The sequence below is a fragment of the Malus sylvestris genome, chromosome 15, assembly GCF_916048215.2.
Source record: "Malus sylvestris chromosome 15, drMalSylv7.2, whole genome shotgun sequence".
Taxonomy (NCBI): domain Eukaryota; kingdom Viridiplantae; phylum Streptophyta; class Magnoliopsida; order Rosales; family Rosaceae; genus Malus; species Malus sylvestris.
This window is the reverse complement of record NC_062274.1, coordinates 52851723-52874255: the sequence shown is the minus strand read 5'-3', so window position 1 is coordinate 52874255 and position 22533 is coordinate 52851723. Positions and strand designations below refer to the sequence as shown.

General features: G+C 38.7%; 2 protein-coding genes and 1 long non-coding RNA gene across 6 annotated transcripts; 2 read left to right on the top strand and 1 right to left on the bottom strand.

Annotated features, from left to right (window-relative positions):
* The first annotated feature begins 814 nt into the window (after positions 1 to 814).
* LOC126605245 (uncharacterized) lies at positions 815 to 4664 on the top strand. 2 transcript variants are annotated; one of them, XM_050272617.1, is made up of 4 exons: positions 815 to 1028; positions 1908 to 2481; positions 2764 to 3385; positions 3534 to 4664. In XM_050272617.1, the coding sequence occupies exons 3-4, from the start codon at positions 2779 to 2781 to the stop codon at positions 4406 to 4408; spliced, it is 1482 nt and encodes a 493-aa protein (XP_050128574.1). In that variant the 5' UTR covers positions 815 to 1028; positions 1908 to 2481; positions 2764 to 2778; the 3' UTR covers positions 4409 to 4664. The 2 variants fall into 2 exon arrangements, with proteins under 2 accessions (XP_050128574.1, XP_050128575.1); XM_050272618.1 differs by lacking the exon at positions 1908 to 2481.
* Positions 4665 to 11115: 6451 nt separating this feature from the next.
* On the top strand, positions 11116 to 14284 carry LOC126602074 (uncharacterized). Its single transcript, XR_007615970.1, has 2 exons — positions 11116 to 11366; positions 13007 to 14284. It is a non-coding gene; the product is annotated as an uncharacterized LOC126602074 (long non-coding RNA).
* A 1036-nt stretch (positions 14285 to 15320) lies between these two features.
* On the bottom strand, positions 15321 to 22533 carry LOC126602526 (uncharacterized). Of its 3 annotated transcripts, none has more exons than XM_050269426.1 (10): positions 22334 to 22533; positions 21580 to 22080; positions 21328 to 21405; positions 19415 to 19658; positions 17645 to 17919; positions 17357 to 17557; positions 17133 to 17225; positions 16935 to 17036; positions 16394 to 16790; positions 15321 to 15574 (listed from the first exon to the last, which is right to left on the bottom strand). In XM_050269426.1, the coding sequence occupies exons 2-10, from the start codon at positions 22075 to 22077 to the stop codon at positions 15543 to 15545; spliced, it is 1920 nt and encodes a 639-aa protein (XP_050125383.1). In that variant the 5' UTR covers positions 22078 to 22080; positions 22334 to 22533; the 3' UTR covers positions 15321 to 15542. The 3 variants fall into 3 exon arrangements, with proteins under 3 accessions (XP_050125383.1, XP_050125382.1, XP_050125384.1); XM_050269425.1 differs by having other exon boundaries at positions 21580 to 22091; positions 22334 to 22532; XM_050269427.1 differs by having other exon boundaries at positions 17669 to 17919; positions 21580 to 22091; positions 22334 to 22529.

Below are 22533 nucleotides of genomic sequence, written 5' to 3'. Positions count from 1 at the left end.
ATCTTGCAAGTCCCCAACCGAGGAGTTTCCCTCACTCGGGAACTTAGGGGAGCACTGTTTGTACCATACTTGACCAATCCCGAAACTACCGAGCACCGGCCAACGCTATACTGTCAAGGACCCAGAAGAGTTCCCCTCCGACCAGGAGGCCAATCACTACTCGACACGTGTCAAGATTAGAAGCCAATCAGAGCGCAGCACGTGTCGACATCAAGAACCAATCATAACATGACACATGTCAATGTGACAAAGCTACAAGTTTTTCTATAAATAGGGGTCATTCCCCCACAATATTGCCTAATGCCATTTGTGTTAAATCATTCACAAGAACTCACTAAATTGAGAGCTTGATCCTTTGTACTTGTGTAAGCCCTTCACTACTAATAAGAACTCCTCTACTCCGTGGACGTAGCCAATCTGGGTGAACCACGTACATCCTGTGTTTGCTTCTCTGTCTCTATTCATTTACGTACTTATCCTCACTAGTGACTGAAGCAACCAAGCAACCAAGCGAAGGTCACAAAACCTGACACTTTCTGTTGTACCAAAGTCTTCGCTGATTTTGTGCATCAACACAATTCCTTGTATTGGTGGAATTGGATTCCTTAGGTGTAGGTGGTAATAGAGGTGGGCTGGAAAAACCGAAAATCGAAAAAAAACCTGACTGAAAACCGAACCGAGGCCGAAAAAACCGAACTGAGAAAAAAAAAAAACGAACCGAAGTTTTTCAAAACGACGTCGTTTTGTAATTGTTTTATTAATTAATAATCTTTATTCTCAACGGCAACGTTTTAGTGTTTTACCCAGCCCTAACCCAAAGGTCCTCTCGTGTTCCTCTCGTGACCCTCCGTCTTTCCCATTTCCCAGTCCGACTTCGTGAGCCTTCTCTCTCTCTCGATCTTCAAAGTTGAATCAGTCTCAAACTCTCTGTCTCTCATTCCCAGCGGCGACCCGCGACCCTTCTCACTCTCAATCTCTCACACCTCGCCGTCAGCTTGGCCTGCCGTTTCGAGTCTCGACAGCAAAAGGTTGGTCTCACACTCTCACTTCTCTGTGTTTTATTTTATATTCTACTTATCTGTTCAAATTGGTTCTGATTGGACAAAGATTAGGGAAGGATTCATACTGTGGCCTTTACAGATTTTCAATTATTAATTTGCATTTTCTGTCGATAATGATTAGAGGGATTCATACTTTGCATTTTCTGGATTTATATATACAAGTTGGTGTGCTTGATGCTTAATTATTCCCTTGTTGCCTTAATTACAATGATTAGGGCTTGTTCTCCAGAATGGGATACTAAAGGATTTACCTGGTGGCCGAAAATGTTTCAGAAACTGTATCTGCTGGTCTGTGGACACTTAAATATCTCCTTTGTTCGAATTTGAAGGGAAAGATCTTTCCTGTTTGCGTTTTTGTACTAAACAATTTGGACCTTATTTGTAGCAACCGTTTAGGTGACAATATGTTCGAATTTGAAGGGAAAGATCTTTCCTGTTTCCGTTTTTGTACTCAACAAATAAGACCTTATTTGTCACGGAGGATTATAGAGTGTAAGCTTAGTGTTGCTTTAGACTAGTTCTATTATAAAATCTGTTAATAGCATTATAAACTGGTGTTGCTTTTGAAACTAGTTCTATTGAAAAGTATGTCGTAATTCCGGGCACTAAGCAAACTTTCGTTTGTTTATTTTTACTCATTGACAGGCTTTCGTTAATAGCATTATAAACTGCCTTTCTTCATTAGTTTGATTTAGGTTGATTAGGTGAGGACGTTGCAATTAAGATAGTGACTGTTAAGGTTTTGTTTATGACTTAAATTTAATAATGTGCTTGATAGCTGGGGTGATTTATCATTAAGGTTTTGCTGCATGATTTCACTCTGCATATTGCTAATGGATAATGCAGAGAGTGCTCTGTACCTGAAGATGTTCTCTGGAAATTTTGAAGTGTGGGAAACTCATCTACCCTCGTAAATTCGTTGGAAAATTTAAGACGAGTTTGTAGGACTGTGGATGGTTGTGCAAGCCTTGCGTCTAAGGATATTCTTCCCTCTGTCATCCTGCTCATACAATCTCTCCCTTACCCTTCTGGTTGCCATCTTCTCACATTGCGTCTAAGGATATTCTTCTCTGGTCCTGAACAGGCTCATTTGAAACGGGCCGGGTTAGGTCCAGTTCCAGTGATCAGATTTGCAATACCCGGCCCGGCTTGTTTCGTTTCCTTTTTAAGCGGGTCCGGTCCGGTCCTTCCAAATTTGGGCCTGGCCCCGGCCCGTCCCCACCCCTATCTTTGAGGCTCCGTTAAGTTTTAACCCAGTCTTTGAGCGGAGATGAATTTTTATCTAAATTAGACCATATTTTCACCATTTAGCCGTCTACCCCTTTCAGTTTCACTGTTTCAGCTTCGATTAAAACTTCAATTGTCTTTGTCCCTTTCCCTACCATCGATTACCAATTGGGGTTTTGATTGACCTTGCCAGGTAAATTTACTTTTACCCTGAATTTGCTGTTTTTTCTTGTTCAAAAAAATTTGTGAAAATTGGGTTTTTTTTTTTTTTTTTTTTTTTTTGTTGCATTGAATTGGTGGATTTGGATTCTGGGTGGGATGAAGTACTTACTGTCATTCAATTCAATATATATAGTTTTTGTTTGATTTCATGTTAGATAAGAAATGATTGAGATATAGTTTTTGTTTTTCAACCACGGTTATTTATCCCCAGTTTAGTTACTGAAATTTCTGCATTTTTTGGTTTTGATATCAGTTGATTTGATCAGTAATGGATAATACAGCACTGCAAGAGTGCTCTGTACCTGAAGATGTTCTCCGGAAATTTTTAAGTGTGGGAAACTCATCTACCCTCGTAAATTCGTTGGAAAATTTAATACAAGTTTGTAGAACTGCGGATGGTCGTGCAGGCCTTGCGTCTAAGGATATTCTTCCCTCTGTCATCCTGCTCATACAATCTCTCCCTTACCCTTCTGGTTGCCATCTTCTCACATTATGTTTAAAGCTCCTAAGAAATCTTTGTGCGGGAGAGATTGCAAATCAGGACTCATTTATTGAAAGAAATGGAGTGGCAATCATATTGAATGTTTTGAACTCCGCAAGTCTTTCTTCAGAGCCAGATACTGGGATCGTTCGGATGGGGTTGCAAGTTCTCGCTAATGTTTCATTGGCTGGACAACGGCATCAGTGTGCAATTTGGCAGCAACTTTTTCCAAAAGAATTTGTTGCTATAGCAAGAGTTCAGAGCCGGGAAACTTGTGATCCCTTGTGCATGGTTATCTATGCTTGTTGTGATGGAAGCCCTGAACGGTTTGCCCAACTTTGCGGTGATCGTGGGATAACTATCGTGAAACAGATTGTAAAGACTACTGCTGCAGGTAACTTTGTATATTCAATTTTTTTATCTCACCAATATTTCACTGATACCATCCGCCTTAGCTTCAGTTGAGTTCCTTTGCTGAAACCTAATATTAATGAAACGAACCCTAATCTGTGCCTTGTTTTAACCTTTCGGGTGTCTTACAGTTGGTTTCGGAGAAGATTGGTACAAGTTGATTCTTTCAAGAACCTGCTTAGAAGGACCTTACTTCCAGTCACTTTTCTCAAATTTAGGATTTGTTGGTGCTACTGAGAATGGCGAAGACACTGAATTTAGAGAAGACGTTTTCTCATCTGAGCAAGCATTTTTCTTGAGAAACATATCTGACATCTTGAATGAGCGGCTTCAAGAGATTACCGTGCCTAGTGATTTTGTACTGTGTGTCTTTGGGATATTTAAGAAATCTGCTGGGATTCTTAATTATGCCACAAGAGGCAAGTCTGGACTTCCAACAGGTTCTATTATGATAGATGTTCTAGGATACTCACTCACAATCCTGAGAGATGTATGTGCTCAGAAATCCGTAAGAGGCTCTAACGAGGACCTGGGGGATGCTGTTGATGTTTTGCTGTCCCATGGCCTCATAGAATTACTTTTATGTTTGCTTCGTGATCTTGAGCCGACATCAGTGATGAGGAAAGCTATCAAGCAAGGTGAGGACCAAGATGGACCAAAGCCTTCTTCCTTAAAACCCTGCCCTTATAAAGGATTTCGGAGAGATATAGTGGCAGTCATTGGCAATTGCACATATAAAAGGAAGCTTGTACAAGATGAGATTAGACATAAGGATGGGATTCTTCTGCTCTTGCAACAGTGTGGCCTTGATGACGACAATCCGTACTTAAGGGAGTGGGGCATTTGGTGCGTGAGGAACTTATTCGAAGGCAACGAAGAAAACGAAAGGGTAGTGGCTGAATTGGAGCTTCAAGGGGCTGTTGATACACCAGAAATTGCTCAACTTGGTCTTCGAGTAGAGGTGAATCCAGAAACTAGACGGCCAAAGCTTGTTAACATCCCATGAAGAAGGTAGTTAAATCTGACGCTGATTAGTGATCAAGAAGCTGATTAGATTCGATTAGATGAATCCATAAATGCGTGATTTTCTCGTTATAAAATTTTTCTTTGAGCTCAGGTGTTTTGCGCGGTTGTTTGTATTTGATCTGGTTAGTAAGCAAAATTTCGGAGTAGTGCAAACAGCATGAAGGGATGGATTGTATTGTATTGAATTGACTTCCGAATTTCTTGCAATGTCAAACCTTGGTCTCCTTGTCGATCAATTTTTTCTGTTAACTGCTGACATGGCAAAAACGGCTTACCAAAAAAAATAAAAACACTCTCTTTCTCGATCCCCCAATCTCTAAATCTTTTTACCCTCTCTTTAAAACCTCAATTTTTTTACTTCCTCTGTCCCCTCCTTCCTTGTTCTTCTTAAACACGGCCAATTGTGGAATACTGGATCTAAGTGGAGTACACCCGAAGCGGATCAAAGCGGGGAGAATGACTAGACTCCACCTTCCAGATTTGGGTACGCCGCACGCAGAGTTTTGCCATGCCGAAATGGCATATTTTGGCGCAGACGTGATGTGGTTATGGGCGAAGGTGGAGTTGAGGCCGGAGCAGTGGTGGATGTAATCGAGGCCGTGGGCGAGGTCAGTGGCGATCTGAGGGAGAGGCGGCGCTGGAGGTCGAGGAAGGATTCTGGGCTAGTCCCTAGTGTCTCTGTCTTCTTCTCTGCCATGGAAGCACTAGAGGTTGCAGCCAGCTTGCCTTGCGCTTGCAACGCCACCGCCGAGCACATCAAATCTAACTCGAAGAAAAGGAGGCAATTCAATTGATATTTTGAGAGAAATTTTGACAAAAGAAAAATAATGGAGAGAAAAAGTGACTGAAATGTTATGAGAACCAAGGAGAAAGAAAGACGGAGAAAGAGGTTGGTCTTGGAAGCAAGAACTTTTCTAGGAGATTAAACTGGACCGTTCATTTGGGGTTGAACGGTACAGATTGAACAATCCCAAGGACCTAAACCCTAAATTTAATTGTTCAATAAAAATTATTATTCTATTATTAATTAATTAATTTTTTATTCCAGTTGGCAAATAAGTGGGACCCGCTCCTGCCACGTCATCATTTAACAGCTAAATTAACAGAAAATTTAACGAAGGTTTGACATTGCAACGAATTCATAAGTTGAGGTATGACATTGCAATGTTTAAAACATGAGGTATGAGATTGTGATTTGATCTATAGTTGAAGTAGTTTTGTGTAATTTACCCTTTCTCCTTTTATCTTCCAATTCAAAATTCAATCAATTTCAACTCCTACTAATATTCCATCAAGTTACCAACTTAAAGCCTTTGATTTTGGACATATGTTTTGCTCACAATTAGTGGTGGATTTAGGATTTGAATCTTGGGCGGTCCTAGTGTTAAAGGTCCAAGTTTTTTAGATAGAAACAGAGCGCAAAGCAAGCAAAAAAAGTTTCAGTTTATTCACTGAGGCATTTCGTTAAACATTTGATGAGCGATATCGAGAAAATTTATCGAGTGTTGTCTACGCAACCTGTCGAGTGTAGTCCGCGCAACCTGTCGAGATATGCCTAGCAGGTATTACATCAAACACTTGGTAGGTACAAAAGGACCCGTACAAAACATTCGGAGGGTCCTCGGAAGACCTTAACATGTATATTTTTTGAACTCGGGGTGGTCCTAGGACCACCTAGGTCCCAGTGTGCATCCGCCTTTGCTCACGACACTAAAGTGATGGTGATACTTAATACATTATTGATTATTGTTTGATGATTTTAATTTAATGTATCTATTTCACAAATCTTAAAATTTAAACTAATCTAACGATAACTAATCAAAATCAACATCTATTTCCGTGCAGCACTTCTTTTCTAATTTTAGTCATATAACGAAGTCTACAAAGATGTGATATAAATCTTTACTATTTATTATGTGGTTGATTTTCATTTGATATTCATTAATCTTTATTTCAACTTCAATTTTAATATGGTGATCATGAATTTCTTTTTCAATTGGTTGTACTAATGACATAATGTATTTAGTTTGCAAATGATTAGAAATCGAACCGCAACCAAATGGTTTGGTTCCATATTGTTTCAAGCTTCAAAACCTCACCAAACCGAATCGCAAAAAAATTCGGTTTCGGTTTCCGTTTCACCCCAAACACACTAAACCAAACCATGCCCACCCTATACTCAAGGACGAGTTGAACTAATTCTGCTCAAATGGTCAAGGACAAATTGAACTGATTATGCAAAAATGGTCGAAGACGGGTTGGAATGATTCTGCTAAAATGGTAGATGACTGTTGAACTGATTTTGCAAAAATAGTCAAGGACAAATTGAACTGATTATGCAAAAATGGTCGAATACGAATTGAACTGATTATGCAAAAATAGTCGAGGATGGGTTGAACTGATTATGCAAAAATGATTGATGACTTATTGAACTGATTCTTCAAAAGTTGTCGAAGACGGGTTGAACTGATTATGCAAAATGGTTGATGACGGGTTGAACTGATTCTGCAAAAATTGTCGAATGCGGATTGAACTGATTCTGCAAAAATGATCGATGGCTAATTGAACTGATTCTGCAAACGTGGGTAAGGATTGATTGAACTGATTCTGCAAAAATGGTTGAGGACATGTTGAACTGATTATAGTAATAAAGGATACAAACTAATTCTACATATAGTTTCAAAACTAATTCTGAAGAAATAGTCGATGATGAGTTAAGCTTATGACACATTAATTTTGTTGGAGTTGTGAGGGCTAGCTCTATTAGATGCCCTAAAGCCTTGGGAGTATGGCTGGTATTTTAAAACATTGTTTCCATGTTTTTGGATTGGGCTTTAGTTGTTTTTATGTTTTTATCTCTACTTGACATGTTTAAAAACTAGTGGAATTCCTTGAAATATAATTAAAGTTTTTGTATCTATAGATAAAGCTCCCTGTTATTAATATTCCGTGCACTCCTGTAAAAATTCCTAATTATTCTTAGGCTTTTTAGCCAAAATGGTCCATGAGATTTGCATAACTCCTCACTTTGGTCCCTGAGATTTCAAATCAATAGAAGTGGTCCATGAGATTGTCCACCCTCCATCGTTTTGGTCATTTCGTTCAAAACTCCGTTAAGTGTCCCAGAGCTCTTGGCCGGAAGTTTGGGCAATTTTCAAATCTTCGTAACTCAATCGTTTCTTAACCAAATTCGACCCATAATATATCAAAATGAAGATAGGAAAGTGTAGAATAAGATTATGGAAGCCCAATGTCTGTCGGAGATGGTCGGAAAATAGCCTCAAAATTGACTGGTCTGAGGGAAAACTGGAAAACTTACTGGAAACTGGGTAAACTTTAAACGTTCATAACTTCTTCAATACTCAACAAAATCAAGTGATTCAAAAACAAAAATAATACTTCTCACCGAGACGAATAGAATGGTACCTTTTTCCAATGGCTAACTCACCGTGGTTTGGCCAAAAATGGCTAACTTGAGACCAAGACAACCACTTTCGAGATGTTTTCCGGCCAAACCACGGTGATTTAGTCATTGAAAAAGGTACTATTCTTTTTATCACATTGAGAAGTATGATTTTCGTTTTTGAATCACTTGATTTCGTTGAGTATTGAAGAAGTTATGAACATTTAAAGTTTACCTAGTTTCTGGCGACTTTTTCAGTTTTTCCTCGGACCAGTCAACTTTGAGGCTATTTTCCAACCATCTCCATCAACCATTGGGCTTCCAAATATGTATAATCTTATTCTACACTTTCCTATTTTCATTTTGATATATTATGGGTTGAATTTGGTTAAGAAACAATTGAGTTACGAAGTTTTGAAAATTGCCCAAACTTCCGGCCAAGAGCTCAGGGACACTTAATGGAGTTTTTAATGGAAAGACCAAAATGATGAATGGTGGACAATCTCATAGACCACTTCTATTGATTTGAAATCTCAGAACCAAAGTGAGAAGTTATGCAAATCTCAGACATCATTTTGGCTAAAAAGCCTTATTCTTATTAGAGATGTTATTTTAACACTCACCATTCATTTCTTTTTATTTTAACCCGCACTTTTGTTTCGGTGTTTTTTACCTACTTTGGGTCAAGATAATGGTAAGTAGTCTCAAACTAATCCTAAATATTTAAGGATAATGTGTTAAATGCATATTACCTCTATTATCAAAATTTTCCCCACTTTTCTTATTTTCTCCTAAATTATTTAATTTTTTTAACGTATAACAAGCTGGGCAATTGTCACAGCCCGTCCCGGGATTTTTTACCAGGGACGTGAAATGACGGAATTGCCCTTGACGGGTATTAAGGTATGTGTGTGTGGCATATTATTGGATTAAATTCATTCCTAAACTTTAGGAAAAATATTTTAAGTTAGAATAAAATTGGTTTGTAATTTTTGTGGTTAGAAAAAAAATGGATGGTTTGGTTTTGATGGACCACACACACACGGGACACCCTATCCCTTTCCCCCGTGCCCTCTATCTCTCTCCCCTTCTCAATTCTTCCTCTCTCCCTCTCAAAACATACGGACAAGCTAGGAACCTCCCATTTCTTCACGGATCGAAGGTTCTAAGGTAAGATATGAACTCCTAGTAAGCTTGTGGGTTCGTATATGTGATTTTTGGAACTTAAAATCCTCAGAATCGTCGTGAAACCCTAACCCCGAAAATGTGCACTGTTCATGCACACGTAAAATCTTGCATTTCAGGGAATTTCAAGCTCACAATGAGCTTAAGGAGATCCTCACGAGCTTCGGGGTACTTCGTTGGTAGAATTTGGACGTCGAAGGACTGAGAACTGAGTTTTTCAAATTTGGCCAGATTATCGAGCTTCCTCAGGTAAAATCTAGTGGATTTTAGACCTTGAAACTAGTCTATCGTGATTCTACATGTTGAGGGCTTCAAATTGATATAAAATACGAAGAAAACGATTGAGAAACGAAGGAGAACAGAGCGTTTGAAAATTCCCCAGATTCCGGCCACCGGAAAAACCAGTCCGGCGAGCCCAAGGTAGGAGACGCGCGTGGGGGGTGCGTGAACCCGTGCCCTTCCCGGCGCGTGGGGGCGCGTGCCACGTCAAAAAAAATTTCTAAAAATTTCTCGACGTCCGTGACGTCGAGTAGGTCGATGTGGTATAGTCATATACCCAAATTGAGCACCGTATGAGAAATTATTTCGAATTGTTGGTTATGTGCATGAAATTAACGTTTTTATAGTTGTTTCGCATATAGGTGACACCTATCCCGAGGACGAGCGCATCCAGGGACGTCACGGGGGTTACGACCCATCGACTTACCAGTGAGTGGGCATTCGTTTTCTATATATACTTATATACTATTGATTTTCCCAGAAATCGAATTTAAATGAAATGCGTTATGAAATGAGTTTTGAAATGCCATGCACAGAAATTATATGAATTATATGATTGGTATATGATGCATATATGTGACATGGTGCTGTGGACGCATATGTGAGTATCAGGTGAGGTTTATGTTGTTCATGTGATTTAGTGATGATGTGAATTGTGTTGAGAGCTCATAACCTACACCCCCGGTGTTAGTGCTTATGTTATTCACCCTGCATCACACGCTCACCTTGGATCCAAGTAGATGCTAGTCGTACAGACCACTAGAGGTGGTTCCGACATGCCAGTCGTACAGACCATTAGAGGGGTTTCGACTGGTAGGTGACTTTAGATATTGTGCACAGATGATTGATGAGAGAAGCACTAGAGCGTATTATTTCACCATCTTAGTCGTACAGACCACTATAGGTAGTTCTGACTTATGTGCAGTGTAGTGCCGTATAGGTCACAGTTGGTGACTTCGGCTGGATGGGATAGTGAGCTATAGAATCAGCCATACAGGACCACTGTAGGGTCTCCGGTTGATTTATTATTTCACTTGATTTATATTGATGCATTCATATTATATTTTGGCATATGGCAAGGTATGGCATATTCTTTCTGAAAAGCGTTGAAGGATTGTGATTTGAGCTATTGATGATATATATATGTTTATATACTATTTTTCTGGGAAAGTATACAGGTTTTACGGCGAGGGGATATAATTGTTGATAAATGAGTTGTTTTGAAAAGCTTTATTTTCGCTCACTCACGTTTTCGGTTTTGCGCCCCTCCAGGTTGTAGATAACAGCGTTGGTGGCTCACGAGGAATTTCACGGCGTTTTGACAGACTACCTAAATGTAGGACTCACCTGTGGGTGTTGTAACTTAATTATAGTCCTACTTGACTGCACCTAGGCTTCTATGCTCTGTTTATGTGTGTTTAACACTCTTGCATTATCGTTGGATGTTATTGCTATTAGTTGGTTTTTATTTGTTCGTATTTCTTACCTTATCGTTTCCGCTTGCACTTATGGTTACGTCACGCTCACGTGACGGCCAGCACGCCCTGATTTCTGGGTCGGGGTGTGTCAGCAATCGTTAATATTGTGAAGATTCCTTTGTGGGTTGAGTAATTAATATGAAGATAAGGATGAACTAATGATATAGTAAACGTCTAAATGACTTACTTTCCAAATTGGTCTGAACGATTTAAAACCATATCGGACTTGTCAAAACCTAATGCGGCACACAGGTTTGTGCCCATTGTATTTGTAAAACCGCCGTCTAGACCCTTAATTTTTGTCAATAAAAGGAACCGAGATTTCTCAAGTCCTTGCACAATTACAAAAAAAGATACATCTTGATCTAAATTTCTTTAGGTTAATGTTTCACAGAGCAAATGATGCGAAGTATTGAGGCATCTGAAGACCATGACGAATCAGTAGATGACTCAATCTCTAAAGGGTTTGACGTGTGCCTGATTCTCGAACATCGTATCCATGATTACCAGAGGTACATATATGCATCAATAACATGACTCTTTCTAATAACTTGCATTATCATGACTTCAAATCTCACGTATAGTCCCTGTTCGTGGCAGGGATTTCCGTTTGGGGATGTTTCCTGGCCGACGAGCACACAGCTCCCCTGGAGGTTGGCGCCGGTTGAGGGCTGCTGTCGGGCTTCTGCTTTGTTTCCGGGCGTTGTCGGGCAAGTCTCGTCGGGCAAGACTCTTCGGGCAAGACTCTTCGGGCAAGACTGAAAGAGAAGGACAACGTTAACTTTGAGAGGTGCCTTTGTGGGGCCTTAGGAATAGGCCTTGAGGCTCACAATCAAGGTTAACATTTAGGTGCTCAGGCGTGCCACTGCCATCTTTAGCATGGCAGATGTCGAATGGATATCAAGTTTTAGTTGTGAATATGCATATGCCCGAGAAACTGTGTTAGATATAACAGGTGCCTTCGTGGGGCCTTAGGTGTAGGCCTTGAGGCTTCCTGTCAACCTAAACCAGTACTTGAACATATCTTATTTGGTCTTTATGGTTGTCGGAATCTTATAACTATTATATTTCTGATTATCCGAGTCTGAGATGTAGAGCGAACCTAAATAGGTGCCTTTGTGGGGCCTTAGGAATAGGCCTTGAGGCTTCCCATTAGAGTCCGTTCTTATACTCAAACCATCTAGACCGCCGAATAGAATGAACCCAAATAGGTGCCTTTATGAGGCCTTAGGTGTAGGCCTTGAGGCTTCCTATCAGAATTCCATACTTAAGCGTTCTATGATAATCATGATATAATAGCAATAAAACCAAGCGGTAGATCGATTACTTGCGCCCCAAGTAATTTCGGACTTCTCGTTTATCAAGGATTGTCTTGGATGGGTTAAGTCCACATAAAGTTCTTTTTTATGCCTTGAGGCCAAGGACTTTTAAACTAATCAGATTTACATGCCTGCGGGCTTAGGACTTGGATCTGATTTAAACACTGAGGATGTATTCAAATCGGATCCAAGTACTGAGAAAGCTTTGTCATCATGATTTTGCTAGAAATGACTTGTATATAACTGGAAGTATACAACACATTGCTAGACTTTAATGAAAAAGAAGACAAAGACAGATCAAAGTCGGTCGGGCAAGATTAAACCTTATCAGTTAAGGCTGATCGTCTTGCAGGTCCCTATCTTTGTATTTCTGTCAAAAGTCTGAAAGCTTTAGAGGGAGGAAAGGGAGGAAAGGAGAATACAAGAGGTGGATCGATACTACAACAAGTTTGCACAAGGTAGCAGAGCTATTACAGAGGTTGGGAGAGAAGATTATCCCGTGGGGGATGAGAGCTTGGGCTGACTACAGCTTCGTTTTGAAAGGCAAATCTGGCTTTTTGAGCAAAGTTTGTGCTTTTGTTTGTTTGATTGAGTGTCTATAATCCTTGTGCATCTGCTCCTTTTTATAGACGACTCGGTTGGCTCCTGTAGCGACAGCTTTGCCCGAATGCGGTCTGAGGGTGATGACTCATCAGCTTTATTACATGTAATGCCACCATAAAGCACTTTATGGGTTGTGCAGTCTGACCAGTCTACACCACTTGGTCCTTGGGTAGCTAGGCAAGTGGCATTTGTAAATTGTTTCAAGTCAGAAAAGGCCTTGTCCTGCTTTCCCAAGTTTCATCCGGACCTTCTGTTGGGCCGACTCCACCTTTGGGCCTAAAGTTTAGTTTTAACCCAAACAGTCCCCAGAGTTCTATCATATCTTATTGGCTTCACCTTATTTATTTATAATCTATGTATTGTTGTTCATAAAAGAGTGACAAAATTTGGCATGGTTGTTAATATACAAGTATAAGAAGAACTAGACAGTAATCTCATAATGTAATTCTGAGGGTAAATTACGTTTTATCCCTTCAGATTTGGGTGTAATTGCAACTTCATACAACATTTTAAAAACATTTCAATATCAAACATTTACTTAATATTTCATTGCAATTTCATGCATCCGTTAAAATTTTTGTCAAATCAACCATTAACTGATGTCCATTTATTATAATCCAGATTCACATATATGAACGGAGTTGTGTATTGGATCACAAAGGAGCCTTCTCAACATTGCACTTGCATCCTTGCTTTTGATCTCATAATTCTAGTGTTTGAGAATTCACTCTCCTTGTTCCAATCGAGATCAGACACGCTTGGTTTGTATCGTGACATATGCTTGATCCACACGGTTCCTTTTCCATACTCTAAACTAGCATGGCCATTAGGGATGAGAGCAAATGACAGACTTCATTTGGTTATGCGAGGCGCTCAAATGTTATTTTATTTGATCCCGAGTCAATCTCAATTACGGTTACCGGAATCAGATTGAATTGTGGGCACACGAGAAATGATAAGATTAGGAATGAGGATATCCGAGATAAAATAAGAGTAGCCGAAATTGAAGGAAAGATGAGAGAAAATCCGTTACGGTGGTTTGGACATGTGCAAAGAAGGCCTACTGACGCTCTGGTTCGAAGATGTGACTACAGGACAGAGGTTCAGGGCCGAAGGGGTAGAGGAAGACCTAGGAAAAATTTGGAACAGACCCTAAGAAAAGACTTGAGTGCTTGGATCTAACGGAGGACATGACACAGAACCGAGAGCAATGACTTTTAGGATTCATATAGCCGACCTCACTTAGTGGGAAAAGGCTTTGTTGTTGTTGTTGTTTGGAATCAGATTGAATTGTAACTACTTATCCTATGTCGATGCTTATGCTGAGAGTCTAATTTTACTCAATTCAAGTCCAAGTTTTGAGTTGCACATTTTGGGTTTTTATGCCCACCTTTAGTAGATTATCTTGAACGCTTCTTTAGCAAAAATTGCGTTTGGTTTAGTGTTATGTAATCATGAGTAGACGTTTGAATTTCTTGTAAGTGAGAGGTTTTAGGTTCGATACTCGCGAATGGTGAGTTCAAAACCAATTTATTCATCTACCCCTTTGTGTAAATATATAGTTATATCAAAAGATTTAGTCTTGTGAAGTTTCCTTTGTGGGTTGAGTAATTAATATAAAGATAAGGATGAACGAATAATATAGTAAATGTCAAGATGACTCACTTTCCTAATTGGTTTGAACAAATTAAAACATATAAGACCTATCAAAACTTGATTATGCACACAGATTTATACCAACTGTGTTTTTATTTTTTATTTTGTCAAACGATAGATTTTGTTAGATTAGATGTTAGGTTAGCCACTGACGAGGAACCGCCTTTCTAGTCCTTTACTTGTTATCAATATATAGAACTCTAGATTTCTCAAGTCTTTGCACAGTTACGAAAAGACACATCTTTATCTAAATTTCTTTAGATTTCATTTTTATAGAAAAAATGATGCGAGGTATTGAGGCATTTGAAGACCAAGATGAAGTCGGTTTGATATGTGTCTGTCTCTCAAACATTGTATCCATGATTTACCAAAGATATATTATATATATTTGCATCAATGTCATTCGTCGTTCTAGTTACTTGCATTTTATGTATAACATTGCGTATTAGGGTTCTAAATAGTTCTAATCATACCAGACGAGTCTTTAATTCTCTCAAATTTTGCTTATCAACCAACGTTACGGTTACCATGTATGTTAAGATTAATTAATCAGAGAAATGTGCTCTTTGCAGTTGAGTTTGAATCTCTTTTCTTAAAACATCTTTGTGAAGTAGATTTGCTGGCTCAGATAGCTCATTCAACCCCAACCAGCATGTCTTCGGAGACAATTTGCTACGTCGTCAATGTTTAATGTTTGATTTGATCAGTTCATCAATTAAGATTTGAAATCTGATCATTTTATGTTATGTATGGCCGTGCCTAAGGGCATATCGGTTAAAGTAGATTCTTCTTTTTGATCAATCAAAACCCCCGTTCTCACGGTTTAGGCTGCTCCCATTTCACTCGCCCAACGATATTCCGAAAACAATAACACCCTTGCTGCTGATTCTTTGGCTTCTATCAGTTGATCTTGCCATCACCCGCTGCGGTTCTGGACAGTAGCTCTAAAAACAAATACTGGAGGTTAAATTTCCGTTAAAAAGTCCATAAAAACCCTAATGATCCATTGATACAAGTCCACCAGTCACTAATTGAACAGAAAATCCACTAACCATCCATAGTAAATTGAACACATTCATCTGATTCACAAAAAGCTTTTGATGCATCAAATGAAATATAATACAATGATCCGAATATATTACTTCAGCTTCTTGATGGATAAACAGAACATAAACATAGCTGATATGGATTTCATCTTCTAGGTCGGGAAGTCCGTGTCCGACCTGAGAAAAGAGAACAAAAACAACAGTTGTTACAAGCGAATTGAGTATCGAAACATATCATGCACGAAATGAACCAGAGGGCGTTCAGCTACGAGTAATCTCAGAGATAAACTTGAATTTATGCAATGCAAGCCACGAGTGAATTTATCACCAGTAAACAACTAAATGGAAAACTAATTTGAGGAAGGACCCCGTCAAAACTATTAAATTTGCATACTTCATAAAAACCAAGAGACAACGCCAAAATTTCACTAGGGAGATGCAGGGCAAAGTATTTCGGATCTGACATGAACCACCCGCAGTAACATCGCACGATGGTGGAGAACCTTGGTATTTGTCAAACCAAACCAGACACTAAAAATTTTGAGTTTTTAATTACACCTCCTATCACCATTCTCATTGGTTCCACACATTACCACTAATAGTAATAGGAGGGTCAGTCATTCATGGAACCAATAGCTTCATTAAGAGGACTACAAGAAACAAAGATCCGAAAAGTTGAGACGGTTGAAAAGTTGCCTCTGAAGATATAGAATTTCAAAGGCTTTTTATCACAGGAGGTCATTGAGCAAAATAACACATGTACACTCGACCTTCATTAACTTATTTATCAATGAAGAATTATGAAACACTTGATATGTTAAGGTGCCTCATTCATATTCTTCCCTATCAGTCTTTTACCAGACAAGAAAATAGAAAATTAAATTCTCAATGCAAATGAATCATACTACAATATAAAGTATCAAAGCTAGTAAATCCGTTTTTCCACAAAAACTTATGCAATAACTCCTTAGAAAGTAAGTATTCAAAGATGCCTACCATTTCGAGGGAGTTGATTTTCTGTAGGCCTCTCAATCTGGGAAGGGGGTTGCATATGACTAGTCAACTGTACTAGTAGACCTTCAAACCGACTCATTTGCGCTGATAGCAAGCCCTCAACCCGACCAAGTTGCTCTTTCAAGCTCTGTACCTCAGCAGCACTTTTTTGTTCAGACTCCTCTTGTCGCTGCTTTGATTCTTCAAGTTGCCTTTTAAGTTCACTGACAATAGACGACGACGACGACGATGGGTCCATTAACTCTTTAGGTGTTACACCATCCCCATAACCACGCACCCTCGACGAACGCTCAGGTCCAAAAACCTTTACAAAAATCTCATCTTCAGTCATCTGTGAGTTTTCCGCTGCCATTTGAGCATAAAGTCTCTTAAGCTTTGACTGCGTTCACAAAATGGAACAACTAGGTAAAATTAAATATTATTCTCATTTTTTTACATAAAGAAGAAATGAAACCAAACCTAAATTAACTAAAAATTAGGTATGCTTGCATTTTTATAATTTAATTCCAGGTTCAAGATATACCAATGCCTCCTGTGAAGCTGGATTTGCGGCTAGTCCATCAGGCCGCACATGGGTGAGTTCCCAGAAAAGTGTACGGCCAGGCTCATTTCCAGTCTTCTTTTTCTACCAAAAACAAAGAGAACAAGAAGAAGTAGAAAGATGAGCGACTCAGTAAGATATTACTAAACACAAGACACAGTGAATAAAACAGGTCATTACCTCTTCCTCACGGATTTGCGAGAAACTCTTGGAGCCAGATGTGTGAATAATGTTATTTTTGGAACCATTCTCCCTGTTTTGCTTACTAAGTACCTGCATTTAAGGAAAAGACCATTAATGTATACAAATAAACAGAGTAGAGAACTAAAAGGTAAATAGGGAAATGTAAAGTTCTTGATTTTTTTCTCTTGTTATCTTCTTTGATATGTAACATTTGGCAGTACCTGCCATTCAGGTGAGCTCCACAAATTTACAAGATACTGCCAATCATCCTCTGCAACATTTGGTGGTACTTTTTCACGTGCTTCCTCAATCGTCTCACATGTTTCATAGCACGTCTTCTTAAGGTGATGCCGATAACTGTGGTAGGATCTATGAATCTGATCCAAGACCCATTTCATGTGATCTTCAACTTTGAAACGCTTCTGAGGAACATGTACGAAGAAATATTACACGATGAACATGCAAAAATAAGGATTTAAGGGAAAATTAATTGGTCTACTGTGAACTACTTCCAAATTTTTTGTTGTACGGACCAAGACATGTTCAAATGCCTTCTTTTTAATATCAAATGGGATTTCCTTCCATGACTTGACTTGTAGGGGTATCTCCCGGGTTTGCCTAACTAGGGCTGTACACTCTGATTTGAAAAACGTGGAGCCTTCACCTACGGCCCTCCGGTTCTTCCAGCCGATTTCAAATCTTTCTCCATGAGGAATTTGAGCTAGTTTAAGGTTACGGGTAGGTCCTCGTGTCTTCCTTTTCCCCACATTAGAGCTTGGTAAAACTAGAAAGAAAATAATCAAAATTTAATAAACAGGAAAGAAGTAGCCTTCAGTGGTAATGAAATATATAATATGCATGCCCCATCCTAAGTAAATATCATAAGAAGCAATTAAAAGATTAGGGTTCATTTGAAAATGATTCTGGGAGGACCAAAATCACTTTTAGGGAGTAGCGGCTCCCATGCGCTTCTTGGTAAAATTACTGAAAAATTATTTGTAGAGAAACACCTCCCGTGTGATTCTCCATAAAATGACTTAAAATTATTTTTAAGTGATTTTATGAAGAAGCATAGAGGAAGTGCTTAAAAATATCATATTATTAACATTAATCAAGTGTGAATATAATATTGATATAAAATGAACTCAGATGTAGGTTCTTTTGATCTTAAACAATATACTTAATATACAAATAGTAAGTGGCAAAAAACTTGAATAATGATGTATACAAAGGTTCTATCGATTTAGAAGATTTTAAGTGCACACACCTATACACAGTGGAAAAAGTGATAAAACTGTGTACGTACACACTTAAGTGCAAGCGCTTAAGGAATTAATCAAAGGCAATCCATATTTGATCAAAACCACAACATGAAACATGCAATGACAAAAACGTTCAACCATATGTAATACAAGTATCATTCAAGCATGAGGACTACAAAGCCCTTATAGAACAATTCAATAAACGTACTTCCACGATAAGGTTTTTGTGCAACTGCAAAGTTACTTCATATCAACCTAAAGTTGCCAAGTTTAAAACAGGACTAGCTTCTCTGCAAGCAAGGGTAAGGCTGCATAGATCTGAAGCCCACAACAGAAAGAGCCTTAAATGCAGGTTTTCTCTCGAACTTATCAAAGGAAAATGTATGCATGAAATGCATTGTTTATCAATTGTTTAAGGAAGATAGCTAATTTCTAGGCATTCTAGCAATAATTCCATTTACACATTTTGGCTAAGACATGCGCTATTCTGCTGATGCTTATACTATCTGTGGTAAACTGACACTTCTTAAATAAAATAATAAAGACCCAAAATGTCTCAAGTCCCTAACACAAATAATGAGAAGTAGTGGAAATGGAATGGATGAAATGGCTTCTCTTTTTGGAATTGCTTTTTGAATGTAGTAAATGGTCTGTGAGTTATTTTTGTTTCGTTTCTAAGTTTGAAAGATTGTTGAATTATATGGTGTTCGTTGATTACTAGTCAACATACTTTTTAACTATAATGTATTTTTATTATTATTATAATTCGAGTCTCACTTGGTGCGATGGCAAGTGCCTTCGCCCATGAGCGGTAGGTCTCGGGTTCGAGACTTGGGAGCAGCCTCTCCATAAATGGGGGTAAGGCTAGCCGACATTCACCTCTCCCAGACCCTGCGTAAAGCGGGAGCCTTGTGCACTGGGTACGACATTTATTATAATTCGAGTCTCAGCTTACCCTTTCACATTTTTAAACATTTCAAAATAAAGTAACAAAACAAAAGGAAAATGAAACCTTACCATTACTTGTCCCACATTCTTTACTGCACAAACCAGCAGCTGCCCAATATTTCAGGAATTTCTCCTTCACCCGTTTCATAAGGTCCAAAAGAAAGTTACCCTCACTGTAATAGTTGGTGCAGTTCTCCCAAATGTATTGGACGTCCTTGAATACATCCTCCGAGTTTGTATACTTTGTACCATTTTGAAGATGGTTGCAAATTGTTCCAAAATCCATTGGCATTTCTATGACATCAAAGTAATCCTGGTTCCAGACGCCACCACACCCAAGGAAAAAAGAAAAAAAGTAGAAAATAACACAGTAAGAGCGAGAGGAAAATTATAAAAGAAGGCAGCAACGCATTTCAAAACACACAACATATATAACACCAGTGTGGCGTTTCAGGTCTGTATGTAATAACATCAAATAAAAAATTAAAATCATCCCTCAGAAAGCTAACATTTCCAACTTGTGAAATAGAACCTTAAGACTTTACAAAAAGCCTTGTTTTTCCTTTTTGAAAACATGATATTCTACAATGTCTAGAACAGCATATGAACCCCAATGTGCATTCACTTGCAGATGTATGTATGTATGTATATAAAATAATATGGAGAACAGAGATTTTTCTGCATAAGTGGATAAGAGTTCCACCTAGAACTGGGAGTAACGAGCAAGGACCTTTAAGGTAATGCTAATTACACATGGTAAAGCTAAACCGTATCATTTAACGGCTACTAACAAATCCCTTCGAATAGAAGAGAGAGAGAGTAATCTCTAAACGCATAGGATATCCAAATCTTCCAACAATACATTATTCTGTTTCTGACCACAATTAAGTGCTTTTCAGGCTTTTACTGCAGCGGTTTTTGGTACTTTTGACCCTGGCTTTGTAACCTTTGTTCTATATACATTAGGCATTACTTATTATGCAAGCAAGATAGAAAAAGTATAATAATATGTATATACAAATACATAAATAATCAAAACCGATGTTTTCATACAATCAAATGAAATCAAATCAGGTTTTTTGACCTACTTGGTAAAAGAATGGAAATATATGTGTGCGCCAATAAAAATAATAGGTTTTGACTCCAGCCTTTGCTTTCCACTCAAGCCCAAAACCATTCTTCACTGCAAGCCAACCACACAAGAATAGAGGCCCCAACCAAACTATCCTACCCCTCACTCTCTCTTTTGACTGTGAACTGTTATAGGAAATGAAAAGGTGAGGGAAGTCGGAATGCAAGGAGGAGCCGCCAATGCTCAATTGGAATTGTCACGATTTGAAGAACATAGAAAGTACACCTCCCACCTTGTGATGTCTCTTCCTAAGATGGATGAGTGAGCAATTTTGAGCAATAACTAGAGATAGATATGACACTCCCCCTTGTCACGTCCAGGTAACAGCCTCCAACATTCAGCATAAAAGAGTGCTCACTAAGCACTCAGTTTGTATACCTAGATAGCTAACTCATATTATAATATAGTCCCATGCAGACAAAACAAAACATTGAGGTCATAATTCAACAAAATTTACAAGCTTAGTGGTAAGCTTGTATCATTCAGTTTAATAATGCATGCCAAACACTCATTGTGTATACTTAGACAGCTAAGTCATAGCATTAATATTATACTTTGGTGCAGACAAAACATCTCATTCAGGTCATTTTCCCACTAAATGTACAAGCTCTTAGCGATAGTCAAGCTTGTACCCCAAAAGCTAGTTTCTTACATGTTTAACAGGGTATCTCGACATACTTATTGCTAGAAGCCACAATCCATTTTTAAAAGCTTTTTAAACGCAATAGAGATAAAAGACTATACAGAACCAGAAGACATATTCCAGAGCATTATATCATGACGATCACCATGTCATGTTATCACTTGAGAAAAACAGTAAGACAATACACAAATAGAAAGTCACACTCACAGGTAACCTCAGAGCTATTGGATCCACGGGAATGTTGAAAGGTACAGCTGCATCCATTCTCATAACTTTCCTAATAACCTAAAAGTAAAATAATTTGAGAACATCAGTAAGTTCAATCACATTAAGCACAATCTGGTTAGATAAGCTTGGGTAACAAAATATCTGATTAAGAACATACAAGAACATAAGCAGGGCCTAAAATTGTAAACCAAAATGTTATAACAGAGACCAATTACAAAATATTCATTATACCGCGAGGGCAGCACCCAATTCTTTCTTGTTAGAACGAGGTTCATGCACAGGCGATTCTTGCTCATTCTGGAACCTACACCTAGAACCCGAGACTGCCAATGGCATCACTTGCGCACCGTCAATCTGCTTCGATGAGTTTGCCATCTGGTGATTCACTTCACCATACCTCTTAAGCAAGTTCTGCACTGTCCTATCCAAAGAACTCACATTTTGATCCCCATCTGACCAGTCACTCCCCATTGAAGAAGAATTACTCCCTGAATCAATCTCCAATTCGGGGTTAAATTCCTCGTCATTGCGGTCCTCATCATCAGTTTTATAATGCTCAAGAATATTATTTCCTTCTTCAACATTGTGACTTACAAAATTCAAGAAAGCATTTTCTCTCTCATTGACCACTCTCTCACTCACCACCCTCTCACTCACCACTCTTTCACTCACCACATTCGGGTTCTTTCGCGGCCGTCCCCTCCCCCTGCACGCTTGTTTCCGCTTCATGATCTACCAACAAACTTAAAAAAAATTACAAATCAAAAGAAAAAAAATAAAAAATCAGTAAGATCAAACTGGGTTCCTCAAAAATATCTCCAACTAATTCAAACTACAAAAATTAAATAAGAGCAGTAATTATAAGCTAAAAAGCTCCAAAATTGTTTAATTCGTTCAAATAAGAAAACAAAAATCCATCTGAAAAATCAAAAGATAAAACAATTGAGAGAGAGAGAGAGAGAGAGAGAGAGAGAGAGAGAGCTACCTTCTTCTGTATCGAATGGATCGGAGAGATCTAGGGTTTGGAAGATTTGGGGATCATCTTGCTTTTCTGTGTGGAATCGTGGTTTGGTTTGGACACAGAATCTCGGCTGTAACAAGTGTGCGTTACAGATGCCGCAGGTAAAGCCAATGTTAGTTGGGTTCCCGGCAATAACTATGGTTCGTAACTGACCAAACCAGATT